General features: G+C 39.7%; 1 protein-coding gene across 25 annotated transcripts in view; it reads left to right on the forward strand.

Annotated features, from left to right (window-relative positions):
- LOC5575790 (sodium/potassium-transporting ATPase subunit alpha) overlaps positions 1-20041 on the forward strand; it is a 223133-nt gene that overhangs the window by 176283 nt on the left and 26809 nt on the right. For 16 of the 25 annotated variants that reach the window (XM_021837790.1, XM_021837791.1, XM_021837787.1 and 13 more), the window contains 4 exons: positions 3275-3355; positions 10483-10611; positions 10734-11000; positions 11207-11392. In XM_021837790.1, coding sequence (XP_021693482.1) covers positions 3275-3355; positions 10483-10611; positions 10734-11000; positions 11207-11392 — 663 coding nt within the window. Of the gene's footprint in view, positions 1-3274; positions 3356-10482; positions 10612-10733; positions 11001-11206; positions 11393-20041 lie in introns of those variants that run through there. The other 9 variants (XM_021837811.1, XM_021837810.1, XM_021837809.1 and 6 more) reach the window with 1 other exon arrangement.

A 20041-nucleotide genomic window follows, 5' to 3' on the forward strand; every position in this document is an offset into this window, starting at 1 on the left:
CAAAAGGTTGAACCGCAGACAGAAAACTTTGTTGTCGGGAGAGCTTGACGATGAGTCAGCACTTATCCAGGTTACATGCTTCTGTCAAGTTCGTGTACGGGTAAGAAAGAAGCGATTCGATGTCTTGTTTGTATCGTTTGACGATCAATCAAAAGGAATGATCAACTGAGAAACGATGCAAGCTAGACTACATATCATTTGATTTCGATTCGAAGGGAATTTTAACTGAGCAGGCCATTACCGCTTGCAAGAAGAACTGTCATTCGTAAGGTTCCGTAGTAGGTAACAACCGAGCGCAACCGCAAACGGGTTGCTTTGATGGCCCGAATCATCGGGGGCATCGACTTCACGCGAGAGTGCGCCGAGCCGACGCAAAATTCTTATCTCCCCAAAAGGCTCAAGTTAATTTGTACTTTCGGGGTTCTGTTTGAACAAGGCTGTACAGTACACACTGTGATGTGTGTGAGTCTGTGTTCCGTTGTGTTATTCCGCAGACGACGGGAGGAGCAGCAGTGACAAGCGCTTCGAAATCTACAACGTTTCGCATATGTAGGTCAAAAAACTGGATTCGGAACGAACACGGTTTGACCTTGACAGAGTGAGATTAAATGGGAATTGAGCATTCGGACAATTCTATGTCGATATGTGCAAAATTTCATGCTCATTTTGTTAACTTAGATGAGAAAAGTTGTCATTTGCGTATAGGGCATGATTCACTGTAAAAAAAATGAACAAAGTAACAAAACGATAAGTTCTGACTTAAAAACGATAAAACTTTGTTCAAATTCAAGAATTAATGTATTAAATTATGTCACTGCACAAGAAGGCCCGTTACGAAATCAATTACTGTACCGATTATCCGTCAACATGTTCTGTCAACACTCGCTCGATTGTTTTGCAAACAGATGAACGAATCGAATCACTTATCTCAAATGGACTGCAGTTGCAAACAATGGTCGCCCCACCACCGCACTGTCATTCCGATAAATCCCTGTTTAATCCCCCGGTGCGCGATTGACATTGGTTGTTGACAGTCCGTCCAAGACGGGACGACTTGATGATAAGACAACACACACAGTTCCTATCATCTCCCGAAACGACCCGAAGCGTGTAATTATGCAACCCATCGGCCGTCGATTCACCTGTTTTCACACTGACCTTGGCGCACGAATGGCGGACGACGTCATTGACGCGATTGAATAACAATGACCCAAATCGATATTAACTCGTGCGGATTCGGGTTTTCGGTGGTTACCGTACTGCACCAACCAGATAAAACTCGGATATCACCGGTAAACTCGCGATAAGGCCCGCAGTTGGACAAATTTTGATTGACATTGACGACGGGGCTACCGGATTTGCCTCAAATATCCAGTTGTTATGTCCGCCGCTTATCGGAAACGCCGAGGAGGTACATTTGTCAACGCCGCCATTGTCGTCCGATGGGCGCAGTGCGGCAGTCCGCAAATCGGTTCTTGTGCGATGGACGTCATCTACAACAATATCGACGCAGACAAGAATACGACCAGACCTGTCACCTTGATTGATACGCGAATCACCCCGCATTTGGAGGCCGTGTACCTTCTCGCGCTCGTATCTTGACGGGTCGGAGAAAATGTTTTTTGGTGGTCAGATAAATCCACGTCAGGAATTTCCACCGATTTTCTTTGTCGTCCGCCACGCGTCTCCACCGTGGTCAGAGTTGCGTGTAGGAATACGATGCAAAACGTGGAGGACATTTTTGTTTTCGTAGTCGACGCATCATCTCTCGTTCGCTCGCTTGGTGACAGTTGACCCAAAGCGTTTGTGTGCAAATGTTTATGTGAGGGAAATAGTGAATGTTCTAATATTATTACATCGTAGTTGGCCACTGGCCAGGAATAGAGTCGAAAAACGACGCGCTCATTAATCATCTTCTGCATGATGCCTGATGGCGGCGATGACCTTAAACATTAAGGCGCTGCTGCTGCTGCTGTTTATAATGAGTTTTCCGCTGGTTGCTGCGATCGGGAGAATCCGATATCGGTTACGAAACAGGAATCCGACTTTCTCAATCCAAATTGCTCCGCTCTATATAGAGCATCATATTTACGGCCAAACTTTTAATGAGACCATTAAGTTTGAAGGACACACATGGAAAATTGGTTCTAGCTGTTGTCCCATTACGTAATTGGTTCAAAGTAATTCCGAAGGGATTTACCTGAGTCGTTGCCGCCAGCTGGTACCTGTATCCTGCACCTCGGAGAAGAGGCTGGTTTACTTGGCTTAATTGGAAATCCTCTCTTTTCGAAGAGCAGCTGCCCCGTTTGGGACCAGAACCATCGCTCGATTATGTAAGACTCGAAAATACGGACTGCGCATGTCCCCAAAACTGGTGTGTGTACGGACCGTCTCCATAGGTTATGAACGCGGATTTCTACGTAACGGGAGGACATCTCAGGAGAGTGACTTGCTCTCGCTCACGCGATTTTCACCGCCGCTCGTGAGTTCCTTTCACCCTCAAAAAACCGTGCACGCGGCGGCCGCTGGCAACAACAGAAAAACGTGCAAACGTGCTCGTCCTCGCATTGCCACCGCGCCCTGCCCTCGCCTTCGCCATGTCACGTCCGGTGCCACCTTCGTTTGTCCATCCACAGCACGGTACACTTTATCAAAATGTTGCAGGTCGACGACGAGTCGGGAAATCGATATTCACCGACTCCATCGCTGGCCGTTCTGCTCTGCAGTGCGTTTTTTTCATAATTGAAGCCGAACTGAAATGCATTACCGAATCGAATCTCGTCCTTCTGTTTACCTCCTAGCAGCATTATCCCTTTTTTCCTTTCCCCCAAACTCCTTTGAATAAGGGAACTTGAATTTTCGGAGAAGTACCAGCTCAGCTGTCAAAAAGTACACTCTTAATCGTAACTCAGCAGATTGTCACAAGAATACGATTTATTTTTCACAGTGTATTGATTGCGTTTCAATCGCTTCGCGCATAATTCAAGTTCCCTTCCTCAACTTTAGCTCGTAAGCATCGCTGTGTATAGTATCCCTTTTAGAAAAACCCGCTAATCATGATGATTTTTCGTTTATTTTTATTTATTTCCATGCGTGTGTACCACCCCGCCACCCCCGCCATTACATACTTGTGTGTTTTGTATGATTGTTGTGTGACTTTGTGTTTTGCATCCTGCGCCATCATCGACCCGTCGTCATTATCATTTGCATTCGCATTCGGGATGCGCCCGCGCCGCCGTTGTTTCTGTGTGTTCTGCAAAAATCGCTGAATCAGACCGGCAGGACGGACTCGTATCGAGTCGCCACGGTGGCACCGCTGAAGGATGACAACCGAACCGCCGATGGCCAATTCAAGGTAGTACGATTCGTCGCTTTTCGTTCCCAGGTGGTCGGTCTCTATGCTAAGCTAACACACGCCATAATGCATTAACCATTACCATTGGCTTGGATTGGATACTAACCCTAGAATAAGAATTGATAATTTTTTTGTTTAACTGGGCCCCTAAAATTTCCACTTATTACCAATACAATTTTGACAGCTCATCGAGTAGGATCGAAAGGTCATTTTCCGTTCGAAAAAGTGATAGCTCCTTTGATTAACATGCAAGCGTTACCTGTGCTACGAAATCTGCTCTATTTATCATCAGCGTACAGCTCAAAGCGTAGTCCACGGCGATTAAAAAATATTTCTGCTCTTTTGTAATGTTGACAGCTTAACTCCTAGGAGCGAAATGTCTTTTTTTCTTGCGGAATAATTGGGCAGAACATTTTTCCGCACGAAAAAGTGACAGATCCATTTGATTAACACGGCAGGCGTTACCGACGTTACAAAATTGGCTCTACTTATCGGCTGCGAATTGCTCAAGTAATTTCGATACCGGGATAATTTCTTGACTGTTTCTTATCGTATCTTTTTGCACAGCTCCGAACTACGCTTAAAGCGAAGTATGGACTTGAAAAGTGAGCACTCAAGTAAAATTTCTCCTTTTTACCAAAGTAATTTTGACAGCTGATCCAGTAAGAGCGAAATGTCGAAATGTACTTATGAACAGCGTACCAGCCATTACTTTTGAAATCTGTACTATGTTTAAAGCCTAGTACTGTGCAAAAGGATAGGGCAAGAAACGATCACGCTATCGTAAATTACTTGAGCAGTCCGTAGCTGATAAGTAGAGCTGGTTTTGTAACGTCAGTAACGACTGCCGTGCAAATCAAATGGAGCTGTCACTTTTTCGTGCGGAAAAACATTTCGCATAAAAGTGATACTTCGCTCCAAGGAGTTCGGCTGTGGATTTTTATTTCTGATTTTTTTTTCTTGAGCGCTTATCTTATCAGCTGCGGACTACGCTTAATACAGCAGTAGTGTCGATACATATATGAAAACTTCTCATAACCATGGGCAAGTAGAGTCATTTTAGTAACACTTCTCAACGTCTGCTATGCAAATCGAATGAAGTTATTTTGTTCTTTGACCTAGCGTGCTTATAGGGAAACATTAATGTTCATAGATATAGTCAGTTCAGACCAAATTCTGTAAATGAGATTATAACTGTTCTGAATTTACCAAAAGCTGCCATTTTTTAAGCTGTCGTAATAGAAAATTTGTACAATAACATTGAAATCAGACATGAAATCCTGAGATTCATTTCGTTTTCCTAAATTTCAAGTTACAATTCTTTCCAGGATCTAAAGTTTTCTTTTAAAAAACTGTGGGAATTCCAAAGCTTTCCACAAAAAAAAATCGATACAAGTTTGGCAGATCTAGCTTCAAAATGCTTCCGAATGACAGTTCATTTGAATACCTGCTGAGGATGCTTCATCATTGTCTGTATGTGCAATTTCAATTACCTCAGATTGTACTGCTAGATTGCCAGCTTAGTTTCTAAACGCTGGAAAACGTACACATGGGAAGATTTGAATCTTACTCTTAAAAATCGAATATTACTATATGTTTTCTAAAAATTTTTCTTGAATTTTTGTAAATATACAGGCAAGTTTAACTATAATTGGGTTGTCTAGCGATGAAAAATTACAAATTGATCGAAAAAGCACATTTTTGTAAGTATAACAAAATTTTATTGAGCTTCGATATCTTAATTTTAACATTATAAACGATTTATGAAGATATCAAACTGTAGACTCAATGACACTTCAATTTTCATGACAGCTCGTCTCATAGTAAAATCTGTCGAGGGGTGATTCAAAAGTGATCTCTAGTCCATACTAACTTCGAACGTGTTTTAAAAATAGTTCCAAGACACGGAAAATGGTGAAACTTTGGACTGGCTCAATTTAAAACGTAGAATCGAAATATGTAAAAAAACTGGATACCACTAAACAAGCCAATATAAATTTCAAACGAATTCTTTAAATATATTTAAAAAATAAGCGATTTTTATCAAATTTTCCATTTTGTTGGGAAGAGGCAGAAATAGTGGTCAGATCTTTATAAAATGTTCTATTGAGTAAATAGAAAATTTTCTGACGGAATTCCTAGTGAAAATACATAAAATCCTATGATAAGCTTCTGGAGTAATGATGAAAACTACGTAAGAAATGGTTGGGCAAATTTCATGAGATGTTGATGGAAAAACTCTTCTGGCGTTGCTGTCAGATATCCAGCAATGGGATCGGATTCAGTTTTCTTAATTTATGTATTTTTTGAGAAATCAGTAAAAACGACTGTCTGAGCATTTGAAGAGAAATATCATTGAGTATCATCTGTTCAGCACTCATTCTGGACAAATCTTCCTAGGTAGCTGCCCAAATTTCTTAGGGAAAACACACAACTTATTTCCGACATTCTGTTAGAATTTGCATCACAAATTGTTTATGAATTTTATCGGAAATGCCACCAGAAATGCGTTGCAAAGCCTCCTTGAACCATTCCAGTGCTTTTGCTTAGTGAATAAGCTTTAAATTCTACCAAGAAATCTTTTGATATTCTGACAAAATTTTCAACACAAAGTTTACAAAAATACTGTAGAAATTTCAATGCCTCACAAATTTTAGCAACGATTTCTGTGGAGCTTTCCTCAAAATACGGAATTTCATCGTCAAATTTTTACAAAAAAAAATCCCTCATAATATTTACCACGATCCTAAAGACTGGACTCGGAAAAATGAGACACACAAAAATGATCACCAAAAATTCATTTTAAATCGGACACCTCCCTCAAGGCTCAAGGCCTCGATGTATGTCTCGTCGTTCAGCCTGGCTTGACCAGCCACTCACGGTATAGCTTCCACGCACGCAATTTGGCCACCGTGTTTTGCTTGTCAGTCCGATTGGGCGCCTTCCTGACCTAAAGACACGTAGCCCTGCCCGCTTCATGGTCTGCTGGACGAACCACTTCGACGAATTGATCTTTTTGGCCACCTAGCCTGGGTGGAAAGGTTCGGGGTATTCTTAAAGTACTGCCTTATCTTCCGCGCCTTCTCTGGGTATTCCGTTTTCGGTTTTCGGCCGCTTCAAGCGCGTCGCTCGATGCACTGTGAACAGCGTTGCGGTTGAAAATTCTATATCAGAGGGTTAAATTAAATACACAACGCCACTTGATTTGTGCAGACTAAATTCGCATTTATTAAGAATATTTTGTGCATTCAATTTTACCATGGCACCATTTGTATAGTAAAAATTACTATATCATGGTTAAAAACTTGAAGCAGACCAGAATCGGACTGAGGATCTGGCGATTGTCAAGCGCGAACGCTAGCCGCTCGGCTATCGACGCGGTTGTATTAAGAGGGAACAAAACGCAAATAAAAAGCGTTCATGATAGCTCAATTGTGGTTGGAATAGTAAATTTAAAAACACGTTCATGGTTCTCATTACTGCAACGCTTGTTTCAGTGTGGTCTTCGTCTCGTGGAACATCTTCACAACGCGGGACACATGGTGAATTTCTAGCCTTTTTGCCGATGCATCTGTGCGACTGATCAGGATTATCGATCACCGCGCCCAAGATTTGCTGACGTAGCTCTTCTTGTTTCGATTGCATCTTGAAAGCTACTTGGCAGATCGCGATTTTGTACACAAAAACATGACACTCTTAACTAGTATTGCACAAAATTTAATTAATTTTTACCCACGCGATAAGACGTTACACCCAAAACAAAGTGTCGCATCTTTTTCGAGTCCAATCTTTAGAGATTGTTAGTAGAATTCTTCTAAATTCGGCCTCATAAATTCCTTCCATCATTGATTGAAACGTTTCCCTGAAAATTCTTGATGGATTTCTCTGAACTGACAAAATTCTTGGAGGATTTTCTTGGGAAACTTAATAGAATTTCAGTCATATTCATTATTTCAAACAAAATTCTGACCTAACTCCTGTAGAGATCCTTTGTCGGAAATTTCTCGATGGAATTTTGGGCAAGATCTTTCGGCAAGAGCTCCTTAGCCATTTCTCTCTAGGTTAATGGCTGTTTTTCTCGAGAACCTCGACAGATTTTTTTTTTTTTGCACATTCCCTACACATTTGAAGGAATGAAATCAAACAGTGGATTCTCAATCAAGTTTTATCGTTTATTTGTCAGCTGATGCCGTAGTAAATCCTATAAAGGCCTTTTCACGAGACGTGGAGATGACAGTTCCGTGTTTGAACCGGTCCTCCACCGATGTAAACAAATGCATAGACGGACCTGTCACATGGAAAGGCCTATACCAAATTTGGCATTTCTGCTCTTTGGGTGTCTTCTCAGCTTCTCTAGTACCATACAGTTCCATTAATTCAGGAAACAATTATTACTGTTACGTTCATCACTGTCATTTATTACTCATAACCGCAATGCACATTTGACACCTCATCATTATCATTAACCTTCGTCTACAACAAAAGAACCGCAAAACCCGCATTTCCAATGCCAACTCATCATTAGAAATAGTGTCCCCATCCCCTTCACCAAACCCCTGCATGACCGTTTACTGGTTTATCGTTTATCTGTCCGATAATTGTGTGACAAGTGTGACTCAAATCGACCGCATCCAAGTAGGCCGCCTGCGTTACCGGCGGCGACAAACGGCGTGCAAAATCCCCATCCGTGCCGTTACGCTTCATCAGTCCTCCATTGCGCTTGCACGAGCCAACCCGAAAACACGAGTTTCGTTTTATAGCACTCATAGGTCTAACCACCGCCATTACCGCTAAATCACGAATATCCTTGAAGGGCTATAACTTTTCCTCGGTAACTTCCACTAGTCACTAGTCGTCCACTTAAACTCGTAAGTACTTCGAAGCGCACGTTCTCGATCGGTAAACAAACGAACAAGTGGACGCGGAGGTATTATGGCGCTGTCCGCCATTGCTGCAATCAATCTTGCGTAACCAATCGGGACACTCTCCTTAATCCAAGTAGGTTGCATGCCGTTTCAATTAGTTTGATAAGGTTCTATAGCTTGATGGGGTAGGATTAAGCCTCTCGAATCGGGTAAGGTCGGATAAAGGTGTCATAAATTTTCCACTTTGGGCTACTAACATCGTAGATCGGAGAGGTACTTGGTTGTAATACGTTATTAAGGGGTTTACTTTTGACAGCTGACAGCGCACAACATAAATAATAACTTTATAGCACGCACGTACAAACACTTTGAGGGTGTGGAGTTTACAGAAGAGAAGAGTTTTCTTTGAGTTCTTTCAATCTGATTCATCATCATCATTCTCCTCTTATGCAAACTCCAATCACTCCTACAAACACTACTAAATGGTGAGAGCGGGTAAATCAATCGGAAAATGGCTAACAATCCGAAACAGATCGAATGAAATCCCACTGTGAACTGAACGGATCAATAACAAACAACGATTTGACAGTTAAATGATAAGTTTGATCGTTTGTGCAGCTCGGTCAAATTGTTGTCTCCCAACCGTGACAAAGCGATCAGCTGATTTGCACGGGAAACCACTTGAAACAGCGTCTTAGCAGGCCTTGCGAAACTAGGTGCTACGCTTGACACGAGGCTTGCCGAAGGTAAATAGCTTGCACTTGAACAAGCTCGATGCTCTCGTTTTGAAATTAGGCTCGTGACTTGGTTGTTGACGTTGATAAGTGATTAGAATTTAGTTTCGCTCACCTTTTACTTTACTCTAATTCGCTTGCTTTTTGATACGGATCAAACGATCTGACCTCTGGCTTGTACCGTTTGACAATAAATCGATAAGATTGATCTTCAATCTTATCGATCAGCTGTCTAACTACGTAAGCCAATTGTCGAATCCTTTAAGATCGTTCTAGAGAAAGTGAGTCTTATGGCGTACAGTAAGAAAGGTGGATAGCAATTGATCGATTGTCGATCATCTGTTGAAGGACGAATAGAAATTGTTAATTAAAACTAAATATTATTCAACACTTTCTTTAACAAAGGAAAAATCGAATGAATCAAGAAATCAGAGCACGAATAGCATTCATACTGCCTCAGCAGTTAATGACCTTTTTTCTACGAAACGATAAGCTTTGACATATAATCGATCAATTTCGCGTTCATGTCAAAATACGTCCTATACGTTGTAAAAATGATAGCACCAGATAAAAATTGCATCTAATAAGATGCATTTTTGTACTTACATAACATCACTTCATCTAGATTTCAAAGTTCACTGGCAATCGCTTCCAATCAGGGGTTGATCAGCCATGGGACACTTCGTGCCAATTAGGCGGTGCATCATCACTCACATAGATGAAAGGCTCTAATTATTTCAATCCCTTCGTGAAGGCCGATGCACGATGGCGACGAAGCCGTCGAGAAAAAAAATAAAACACGAACAGATATCTTATCTCTAGACGCCTCTACTAGAAGAGCTCAAGCCTTTTGAACCAGTATCGTTACCCGAGCAGAAGAAAATAACTACTGAATACCAAATTGAGGTATTCCATACCAGACAATTTCCAATACTGCATACCTGAATGAGGTATGAATTAGCCCTGCATAAGAGGTAAAATACCTCAAATAATATCTCAAGCATATTCTACGAACACCAAACTGATAACTAGATCAGGTATTGTAATACCTCAATAATACTTGATGGATTTTCATATAAAAATGAAATTTTTCAATTATAGTTCAATACCTCCAGCAGACCTCAATAGCTGTTTAATACCTCAATGAGGTATTCTTAATTGTTTTAAAGATTTTTTTCAATACCATTATAATACCAAATTGAGGTATTGACAACTGAACAATACCTAATTTTGGTATGATACCAAAAAATGGTATGCATAAGTTATTGGGGAGTTATTTGTTCCTCCTCGGGTAAGAGTGGCCCGTTCAGTCTCCATGTAGCACACGGACGAGTCGGCAAACGTAGCATTTTAGAGCGACACGGCCCATCCTCTATCAGTCTACTAAGGGATTTCGTTCGATCTGGATCGGTTGGGAGCCAATCAACTTCTTACATATTTTCATCGCTCATATCGTGGCAGAATGTTCCCGCTGTAACGATTCGTCTAATCGTCGTTTGTATCGTTTTCTCATTCTTCCCCCATCCAGTCAAGACGCAAAATGCCACCAAAGAAGAAAGGAGATAACTTGGATGATCTGAAACAGGAGTTGGACATCGATTATCACAAAATCACACCGGAAGAATTGTACCAGCGACTTCAGACACATCCAGAGAATGTAAGTATCAGTTTCAAGCGTCGGAAGCTTGACGGAAAAACGATAAGCTTTATCGTTTCAAGTGATGAGCTCGAACCGTTGATCATGTTCTTCATATCGTTTTTTATTTTTCTTTCCCACAGGGTCTCAGCCACGCGAAGGCGAAGGAGAACCTAGAACGAGATGGACCAAACGCACTTACCCCACCTAAACAGACGCCCGAATGGGTCAAGTTCTGTAAGAATCTCTTCGGTGGCTTCGCTCTGCTGCTGTGGATCGGTGCTATCCTGTGTTTCATTGCCTACTCGATCCTGGCCAGTACCGTCGAGGAACCGGCCGACGATAACCTGTACCTCGGCATCGTGCTGACCGCCGTCGTGATAGTTACCGGTATTTTCTCGTATTATCAGGTAAGGAATTTGTTACATTCGACGATACGGTTAAGTTTTGTCGACTTTTCAACCTTATGTCGACTGTTTGAAATCTTATGTCGACTTTTGTAACCTCACGACAAAATCATGCCTGCAAGCTACCGGAGTCGCCAAAAGCCCTCCAACTTTAACATGATCGTTGCAAATTTGAAAACTATCATTTCTTCCCTCTGCCCTTTTCATAGGAATCGAAAAGTTCGAAGATTATGGAATCGTTCAAGAACATGGTGCCCCAGTTTGCGACCGTACTGCGTGAGGGCGAGAAGCTGACCCTGCGCGCCGAAGATCTGGTCATCGGTGACGTCGTGGAGGTCAAGTTTGGCGACAGGTTACCGGCCGATATTCGCATCATCGAAGCCCGAAACTTCAAGGTAAGCGTGAGCGTAGAATGTGTCCCGTTCAGAATCTCTGATTTGTGTACCCAGCTGGTTCATCTGGGTTCGTTTTGGTCGGCTAGTTGGTATCAACATTAATTAAATCTAATTCCTTTGAATTGAGCTTTAATTCAATTCGAATCGCTGACGACGATAACGACGACTACCATAGAGAATATGTGGAGCACAAAGCAATTGAGTCGTAAACGAGACGAGAGCGCTCGCGCGCGCGCTCGCTCATGGCTGTTATTCAATCGAATGGCCGTTGTGGCCACCGCAGCCGACAGCCGACAAAACATCGATTACACAATGTCTGGAGGAAATTGAGGTGTCAAGGTTCCCCGCGGAGGCATCCCCTTCCTCTGCTGCGAGATTCGATGAGAACGATCTTCATCAGGCGTTCAATGTATCGGGGACGAAAAAATGTCCCACAGTGGGAGACTTGGGGAAATTTGTAGGTCAATATTTGGAAAAATCTCTACAAATTATGACATATTGTCGTGAAATTAGATCCTTGTGATGAAATTGATTAAGCAGTTGAAAATTTTGTCGGGAAATGTGATGGTCGCCATGAAAAATAGTTTATGACAGAGAATGGACAATCTAACAGCTCGATTGGGATGATTGACAAGTGATTGGTAATCGATAACGCTGAATGATCGACAGATTGATTGTTTCGAAAGTTGTGGCACACATATATTTGGAAATCAATCTCGTTAAACGAATTGCCGAGATCCCCACAGCTGATATCTTTGTAATTTTTTGCCAATTATTGGTAATTTTTAGCGATATCTCGGTAAAAAATAGCTTTGTTGACATCACGGTGAAATAAGTGCCGAGAATTGGTGTTGAGGATAAGCCGAGTTCTCGGCTGCTTGAGAAGTAAACTTATAAATTCTAGTGGAATCCTACAAATCTGATTGGAATACATGAAAACCGACTGGAATCCTGGCGAATCTGACTGGGATCCTGCTGCATTTCTTTTGAATAAAACTGGACAAGTTTCAAATCCGACAGGAACCCTTGCAAATCCGACTGGAATCATTGCGAATCCGACTGGATTCCATACAAATCCGACTAGAATCCTAAGAATTCTGACTGCAATCCGACAGGAAAACTTACGAATCCAACTGATTTTTTGCAACCCCACTTAGAATCATTGATAATCCGACTTATGAATACGACTGGAATCCTTGAGAATCCATTTGAAATTCTTGCGAATCTGATTGAATTGATTGATACACGAATGTTTTCCACGGGGCCGCTGACCTCCACCTGAATGATGGAACTTTTTCTTCCGGCATTCTCACTAAATGACCAGCTCACTGAAGTTTGCCTATTTTATTCACACAATAGTTTTCGCTCCTGTTCTCAAATAAATGTGCTTTTAGAGCCAATAATAAGCGTTTTATACGAGGCAAATTGACAATGGTGATTCATTTAGGCATGCTTGCATTCATCGTTGTTCTGTTTGCATTTTTATTGAAAACTGATTTCGTTTTCGAAACACTTTTCAGTGTTCTGCGATGAAGGGTCGCGAGGTGTTTTGCCGAAGTTGTTAACGAAATAATTGATCTATGAAATCAGATAAGCCTTTATGAAGCAACAGAGTAGAAATGTTATTTCCCCTTGCAAGTTGGTTCCTAAGCTGGTTACATAATCCATAAAAGGAGATATTCACAGCTTGTACACGTGTGTTATCATTATTATCATACGTCATAAGTGTGTTTAGAATAATAGTAGTGAAAGCCGATTTTCATACAAAATACTCAACTTTGGCATGCTGTTACTTTCATTTTGAACGATGGTGCTTAGCTTTTTAACCGGTAGTGTGAAAATTAACAAATTATGTGATAATGATTTCTCGCGTAACTTTTCAAAACGGCCTATCTAACAATTCACACATTTCGAGTAAATCGAGCTTGAAGGTTGTGAAAATATATTTTGAAACTGTATCAAAATGAAACAATTTTTCCCCACTGTGTTGCTTGTAGAGGGAAGCAGTGTAATAGAGTTCAACGTATGAAATTAAAAAATTTTGTCAATTTATTTGGAAATTACACTGAAATCTATAAAAATATCAGATAGGACGTTTTGACCAAAAATATGTACATAGGATAAATCACATAGGTCGTTCTGTTTCAACAATTGTTACATTGGACATTCACTTCGGTCATTTTGTTTCAGTTATAGTAACATCGGACATTTTGATTTGAGCACACAGCAAGCATGTTTTATTTCATTTTGTATCCACGTGCGTTGAACTGCTTCAACATTCAAGTTGAACTGCTCATTTTGTTGCGGTGTGATAATCGCAGGCACCAGCTGTGCTTTGTTTTGATTCATTCAATGCCACGACATCACTTTTTCCCCTCCGTCTGTGTGTCCTATGTAACAACAGAAGGAGGGAAAACGTTGAGCTGTACATGGGACTTTTTGCTTTCTCGCTGTTTCTCTCTCAATCTTCTCCCCGTTTCAATGCTGGTTTCGCCCACACTTGTTCGTGTGTGAGTTACCCACTGCACGATGGGTGGTGACGACTGTGTTGCATTCGGCACCAGCCGTCGGCGCAAACAAGAAATAGCGGTGGGAAATGATGACGATGACGGCGCCGTCGATTGTGTTGTAGGAAACCAATGCCAAACAAATACATACACCTTCTCCGCTCTTCGGTGAATGATTGCTCTGCAAATACCTATATGTGCGCAAGTCGCGCATGCACGTTGCTCGTGTTGCTGCCGTGCCAAAATACAGTTTTGTGTACCTCGTTCTCTTTTTGTTATTAATATTAATATTATTATTAATATTTGAGCGTATTCAATATTGCGAGGCAGAGCGACTCTGAAAATATCGACATTTTGTTGCGGTGTGCTAATTGGAGACACCAGCTATGCTTTGTTTTGATTCATTCAATCCCACGACGTCATTTCTTCCCCTCCGTCTATGTGTCCTATGTAACAACAGAAGGAAGGGAAACGTTGAGCTGTATGTAGGACATTTTGCCCACATGATCATGTGTGAGTTTCCCACTGCATGACGTGGTGGTGGTGACGCCTGTGTTGCAATCAGCACCAGCCGTCGGTTGAAACAAGAAATTGCGGTGGGGAATGATGACGATGACGACGCCGTCCATCTTGTTGTAGGAACTTGAGAAAAGAGCCCACGGCTAACAACATACAGCTTCTCCTCTCTTCGGTGATCGATCGCTCTGAAAATATGTGTGAGCAAGTCGCGCATGTACGTTGCTCGTGTTGCTGCCGGGAAGCATATTTATACGCTTGATCGATCATGCATCTGAATCAGATTGATACAATGACATCATGATACTCAATCTTGTGCTCAATATCATTCCCCTATATGCATGCAATGTGCTAATAATATGAAAAGAGAAGTTGCAGCTGATCCAATCCATCGAAACGGTAAAACATGGTTTGGCAAAAAGACCAAAATACCGTTTTGTGTAACTCATTCTCTTTTTGTCACTTGAGCGTTTTCAATTTTGCGAGGCAGTGCGACTCTGAAAATATCGACTGAAATGATTGAGAAGCAGTTATTATGGCATTCTATACATCTAAGTAGTGTCTCAGACACGCTTCTACAAATCATTCTACCTTTTAAACTCCATTTCAAAGCTTTATTCAGGAATGTTCAATGTAACATTAGAATCGTGTTTATTCATAAATGTTACATAGGACATGTGGTTGGTTCTCTGATCAAAGGTCCAATGTAACAATTGATTAAAAGCGATGCAGTTTTGAACATTGGTCATTTTGTTAAGCTTTTAATAGATTAATTTATTGTTAATATATCAGAACGAGTGTTCTAGTGTGCTGCTAAGTGGTGCAACGCAAATGATTTGCAATGATAATCTCGATTTGTTTACATTTGTTACTTAGGACGTTTTGAAAAGTTACGCGAGATTTGTAGTTCACTGCCAAAATTTCATGGCGATTGCTCCTATGGAAAGAAAGTAACAGAATGCCAAATTTGAGCATTTTGTATGGAAATCGGCTTACACTACTATTATTCTGAACACAACTGTACATCAGCTTTATGTTTTATTTTTAAGCCTTTGATAGTTATAATAGTAGTTATAATCCTGTTGTGGCTGGAGTATTGAAAAGGATGTTTTTACACAGAATGGTGAGAACTCGGCGGAAAACTAGACGTAAACATCAAAAGTAGTAAGTAGTAAGTAGTAGAAACAAATTTTTTTAAGCAAAATAAATACGGCAGACTTTGGTGGGCTGGTCACTTAGTGCGAAAGTCGAAAAATAAGCTGTAAATTACTTATATTCAGCATTGAATGTTTCACGTTTATCGAACGTAATATCAATTGTATATAAGAATTTATTGCTTAGATTTCATTCTATTGAACTAAGCTAACTGGATTAAGCCATGTAAAAACATACTTAAGCCACTCTGGTATGTTAAGTCAGTTTTAAATATTTCTAATTATAACAATGGTAACAGTTATATGCTAGTTGAGAACAGTTTGGCCAACTTTTTTAGCGTTTTTGTAGGTTTTTTCAGTGCTAATGCAAAATTTTATTAAGGATTATATTGAATATTTAAGTCAAAAACTTCAAATCAAGATTTCTCGAGTTTCCTCCTAGGGATTTTTTTAAAAATTGGCCCAGAGGTGCAGAATGACCTCAGAAATCGAGCCCTGTGCTCAGATTTGATGGACAATTTTTTTGCATAATAACGGTCTATTGGGGCACCGTGCTTGCAAATCCAACTGGAATCTTTGCAAATCTGACTGTAAGCAAACGATAAAGTCATGTGAAGTGCCATCTTTAGGAGCAATTGCCACCATCTGTGAGACGAAATCAAAACAACATTTAGTGTGGCCGATCCGGTTACTTCTCACTCTTCGCCACTCTCGCCACAATTCACTTTGATTCAGCCTACATATGCCTTTTCATGAGACAGGTCCGTCTATGCATTTGTTTACATCGGTGGAGGACCGGTGGATACACGAGGCTGTCATTTTCATAGAAGAACTGTCAAAGAGCTTCCCGATCAGCTGTTTTGGAACGTCATGTGATTAGGCCTATATGAGCATGCGATCATTTTCGATCATTAATGTCATGATCGGTGTTGGTTAGTGTCATTTAACAGTTAATCGATCATCACACATTTCCATCTGCCAAAAATGTCAGACTCTCATGAGAAACTTTCTGGTAGGGATCGAACGATCTGATGTTTGACTAGTGTTGTTTGACAGCAAATTGAGAAAATCGATCATCAAACATATCGATTTGCTGTCAAACGACCTAGGTCAAATGTCGTTTAGTTTGATCCCTACCAGAAAGTAAGCATGCTTTAGCGCTTGTTATAGGTTAGTTAAACCCAGAAGATCAGATACTAAACGTAAGGATAAACTGAAAAAATCTACATGCCAAGGCGGTATGTTTTACTTACAGATGTACGCAATAAGAAAAACCACATGACTCTAGTATGGTAGCCATATGAATTTCGTTATTGATTATACGGTATAATTACATGTGTATCAACATCAGATTATCATTTGAAAAATATTAATGTCTAAAGTTTGAAGAATATGAAAACCGATCGATTTGCTTATTGAATACGAAATATTGTGTGCTAGGATGAAAATAATAGATCAACTCATACAAGCCCACAAGAAAAATCAATGCCTACTTTAATAATTAAAGTGTGATTCCATCGCTGCCTAGCGCCCTGAAGTGAAAAAATGCAAACAAACCCGCATCTTGTCACTTTTATCCACAGAATAGAGGATCGATGAAGAGAAATCAATCATGCGACTTACGCCCTTATTCTAGCACACGGTTGAATTATAACTGTGTAACAATCTGACGTCAGATATATGCCTAGTTTGACCGTCAATTGATAAAATTTATTTCTATAGAAATATCAAACTTTGTAGAGAAAGAGCAAAAATACATTTTTTAGGCAAGCAGGTATCGTTTTAGAGTCTTGTTCACCATTTTAAGGCAAGTCTCCAAAAAGTATATACCTGCTGCAAAATTTTAAAGGATCCAGTGAAACTTTCAGAGATTATTACACGACTATTCCACAAGCTCTCAATGATTTGCGCTCAGATCCCGAGTAATGGTTTGAGAATTCTAGTGATTTCTTCAAAGATTCTTCTGGAATACTTTCAGGTATTCTATCAGGGATGCTACCAGCGATTTCTCAAGGAATGCTTAAGAAATTTCTTCAGAGTTTGGTCCAGAAAATTCTAGAGCACTCGAACGCTATCACTTCCAGTTACTTTCACAGAGATTATTTTGAAAAAATCCAAGTTATCCCAGGATTTCCTCCACATGGTTTTATTACTGGTTCTGTCACCGATTTTTTCTAGTTGTTAATTCTAGGAGAATTCCCGCGGATCCAACATGAGTTCTTCTACAAAGGTTTGTTCCAGAATTTAGAAAAAAAAAATACATTTTCTAAGAGACCCTACAATAATAAAGACTACAATAATAACTACGTCAATTTTTTCATTTAATCCAGGCATTTTTATGAGGATTAATTTGAAAATTAATTAACGATTACTCTCATGAATAGCTCCAAGAGCTTCTTTAGGTATTATTCGATGAAATCTATTAGAAACAAAAATATTCAAAATATCTTCAAAAAAAATTTAATCGGGTATACCTCAATAAGTTTCTTCAGATTTTTTTCTTAGCATTTCATCGAAACATTGGTACTACCACCTTTTTTTTATAAAATGTACAAATCATCATGTATTGTTCCCAAATTATTTCAAGGTTTCACATCACAATAGCAATTGTTACAGTCCGATCATTCATACATAAATTTCTTCGATTATTGTTTCTAAATCGTCCCAACATATTTTGTAAGACATTATTCAGAGATTTGAATGTCTTTTTTTCAGTTGATTAAGAAATTTATTAAGAAAATCTTAGAAGGGATTTCATCAATAATCTGAAAGTTGTTACAGAAATCATCATAGGATTTCATCAATGCATACTTAGAATTCACACACGTTTCAGCAGATTTTACTGTATGATTGTTTTAGAAATTCCTCGCTGATTTTTACAAATTGTTCTCCAAAAAATCAGAAAAACTTCCTTGACGTTCCCCTGGAGTTATCAATGGATGAATTATTGACAAAAAACTATTTAAAATTTTCTTTGGAAATTTAACAAAATGGAAGAAGAGCATCTCCAAGTTCTAAACAGAAATGTTCAAAAAGATATTAGGGAAATCAACGGATACTTTTCTGGAAAACTTAGAACTTCTTAGAAAAATAAAACAACCTTTGGGGGGTTGAAACTTAGAAATAAATCAGATTGAATTAATGAATGTGTCTAAAACTAAATTCTTGAAAGAATCGTTTAGAAAGCTCGTGATAAATCACAAATCAAAATGCTGGAGAGATTTTCGGAATAATATGTGTAAGAAATCTACAGCAAAATAAGCACATATACATATTGGAATGTCACTTGAAATACCAAAAATTATTTTAGAAACATTCTTAAGAGAATGTCTGTCAAAAAAAAATTAACTCCCATTTCGTGGTTCCTGTTAAGTGTTTTTTTGTTTGTTTTTTTTTCTTTAAATTTGTCGTTTTCAAAACGGCCTGTCACTACCAGCCCTGATTTCCCCAAAAAATATATGAAAGAATATAACGCTCTCCAGGGAAGTTTTCTGGGTACGTCGCTGATGCATATTAATCTGAATCCCATTTTGAAAGAAAGGCTATTTTTTAAAGTTTGAATTGACTGACTTTGATGATTAACCTTCCAGACATCGCGCGGTTCGCCACCGTCAGAACCACCACGCTGCTGTTGTGAACAAAAAGCGAGCTTTTTTCACTAGTGTTGTTGTACAAAATACAACAGCGCGACGACTAAAGTGTTAACGGCACTCTCAGATCATTTGATAAACATTCTTGGTTTTCGTGGAAATTAAATCGAAATAACTATTTTTTTTCTTTAGTTTTTTACACACTTCGAACAAACATTTTATTCATTGAAGTAAAATATTGTCTGTTTCCTTCACAACAAAACGCGCCGTCAACTTTCGAACAGACTGAAAAAAACGTCGCCAGCAAACCAATCAAAGCAGGTGCTTTGCCTTTGTGTTGGCAAGACTGGTGAAACGTCAAATTCACAGCGGTTGCTTGGCTGGCGACGATTTTGGTGACGGTTTCACCGGCGACGATTACAAATCGTCGCGTCCGATAGGGTGCAAAATTTACAATATACTTTGATTGTTATTTTTTTTTGGTTAATTGTTTTGAAGCATATCTCCTATCTTAGAAAATAATTTTTTTATCATCCTAAATGAAAAATTCGGCAATCATTTATGTATTTTGAAGAATTTCTTGAATATGAAATTGTTTTTTTTTAACCTGGAAAAATCTGGAAATATTCGGGAAATTCATTTCCGTAAATGAGTAGACACCCTGCTTACCTTCGTGCTAAGTTTAATTTTTACATGCACTAATGGCCACCATCTAGCTATTTACAAGCAAGCCTGCTTTCTGGTATGGATCAAACTATCTGACATTTGTCTCAGGTCATTTGACGGCTGATCGATCTTATCGCAAGTTTTTCCACGAGCTGTTGATATTGATTTTCAGATTGATTTAAAGATACGCGCAACAGCAATTCGACCAAAATTGTG

Source organism: Aedes aegypti, chromosome 1, assembly GCF_002204515.2.
Source record: "Aedes aegypti strain LVP_AGWG chromosome 1, AaegL5.0 Primary Assembly, whole genome shotgun sequence".
Taxonomy (NCBI): Eukaryota; Metazoa; Arthropoda; class Insecta; order Diptera; family Culicidae; genus Aedes; species Aedes aegypti.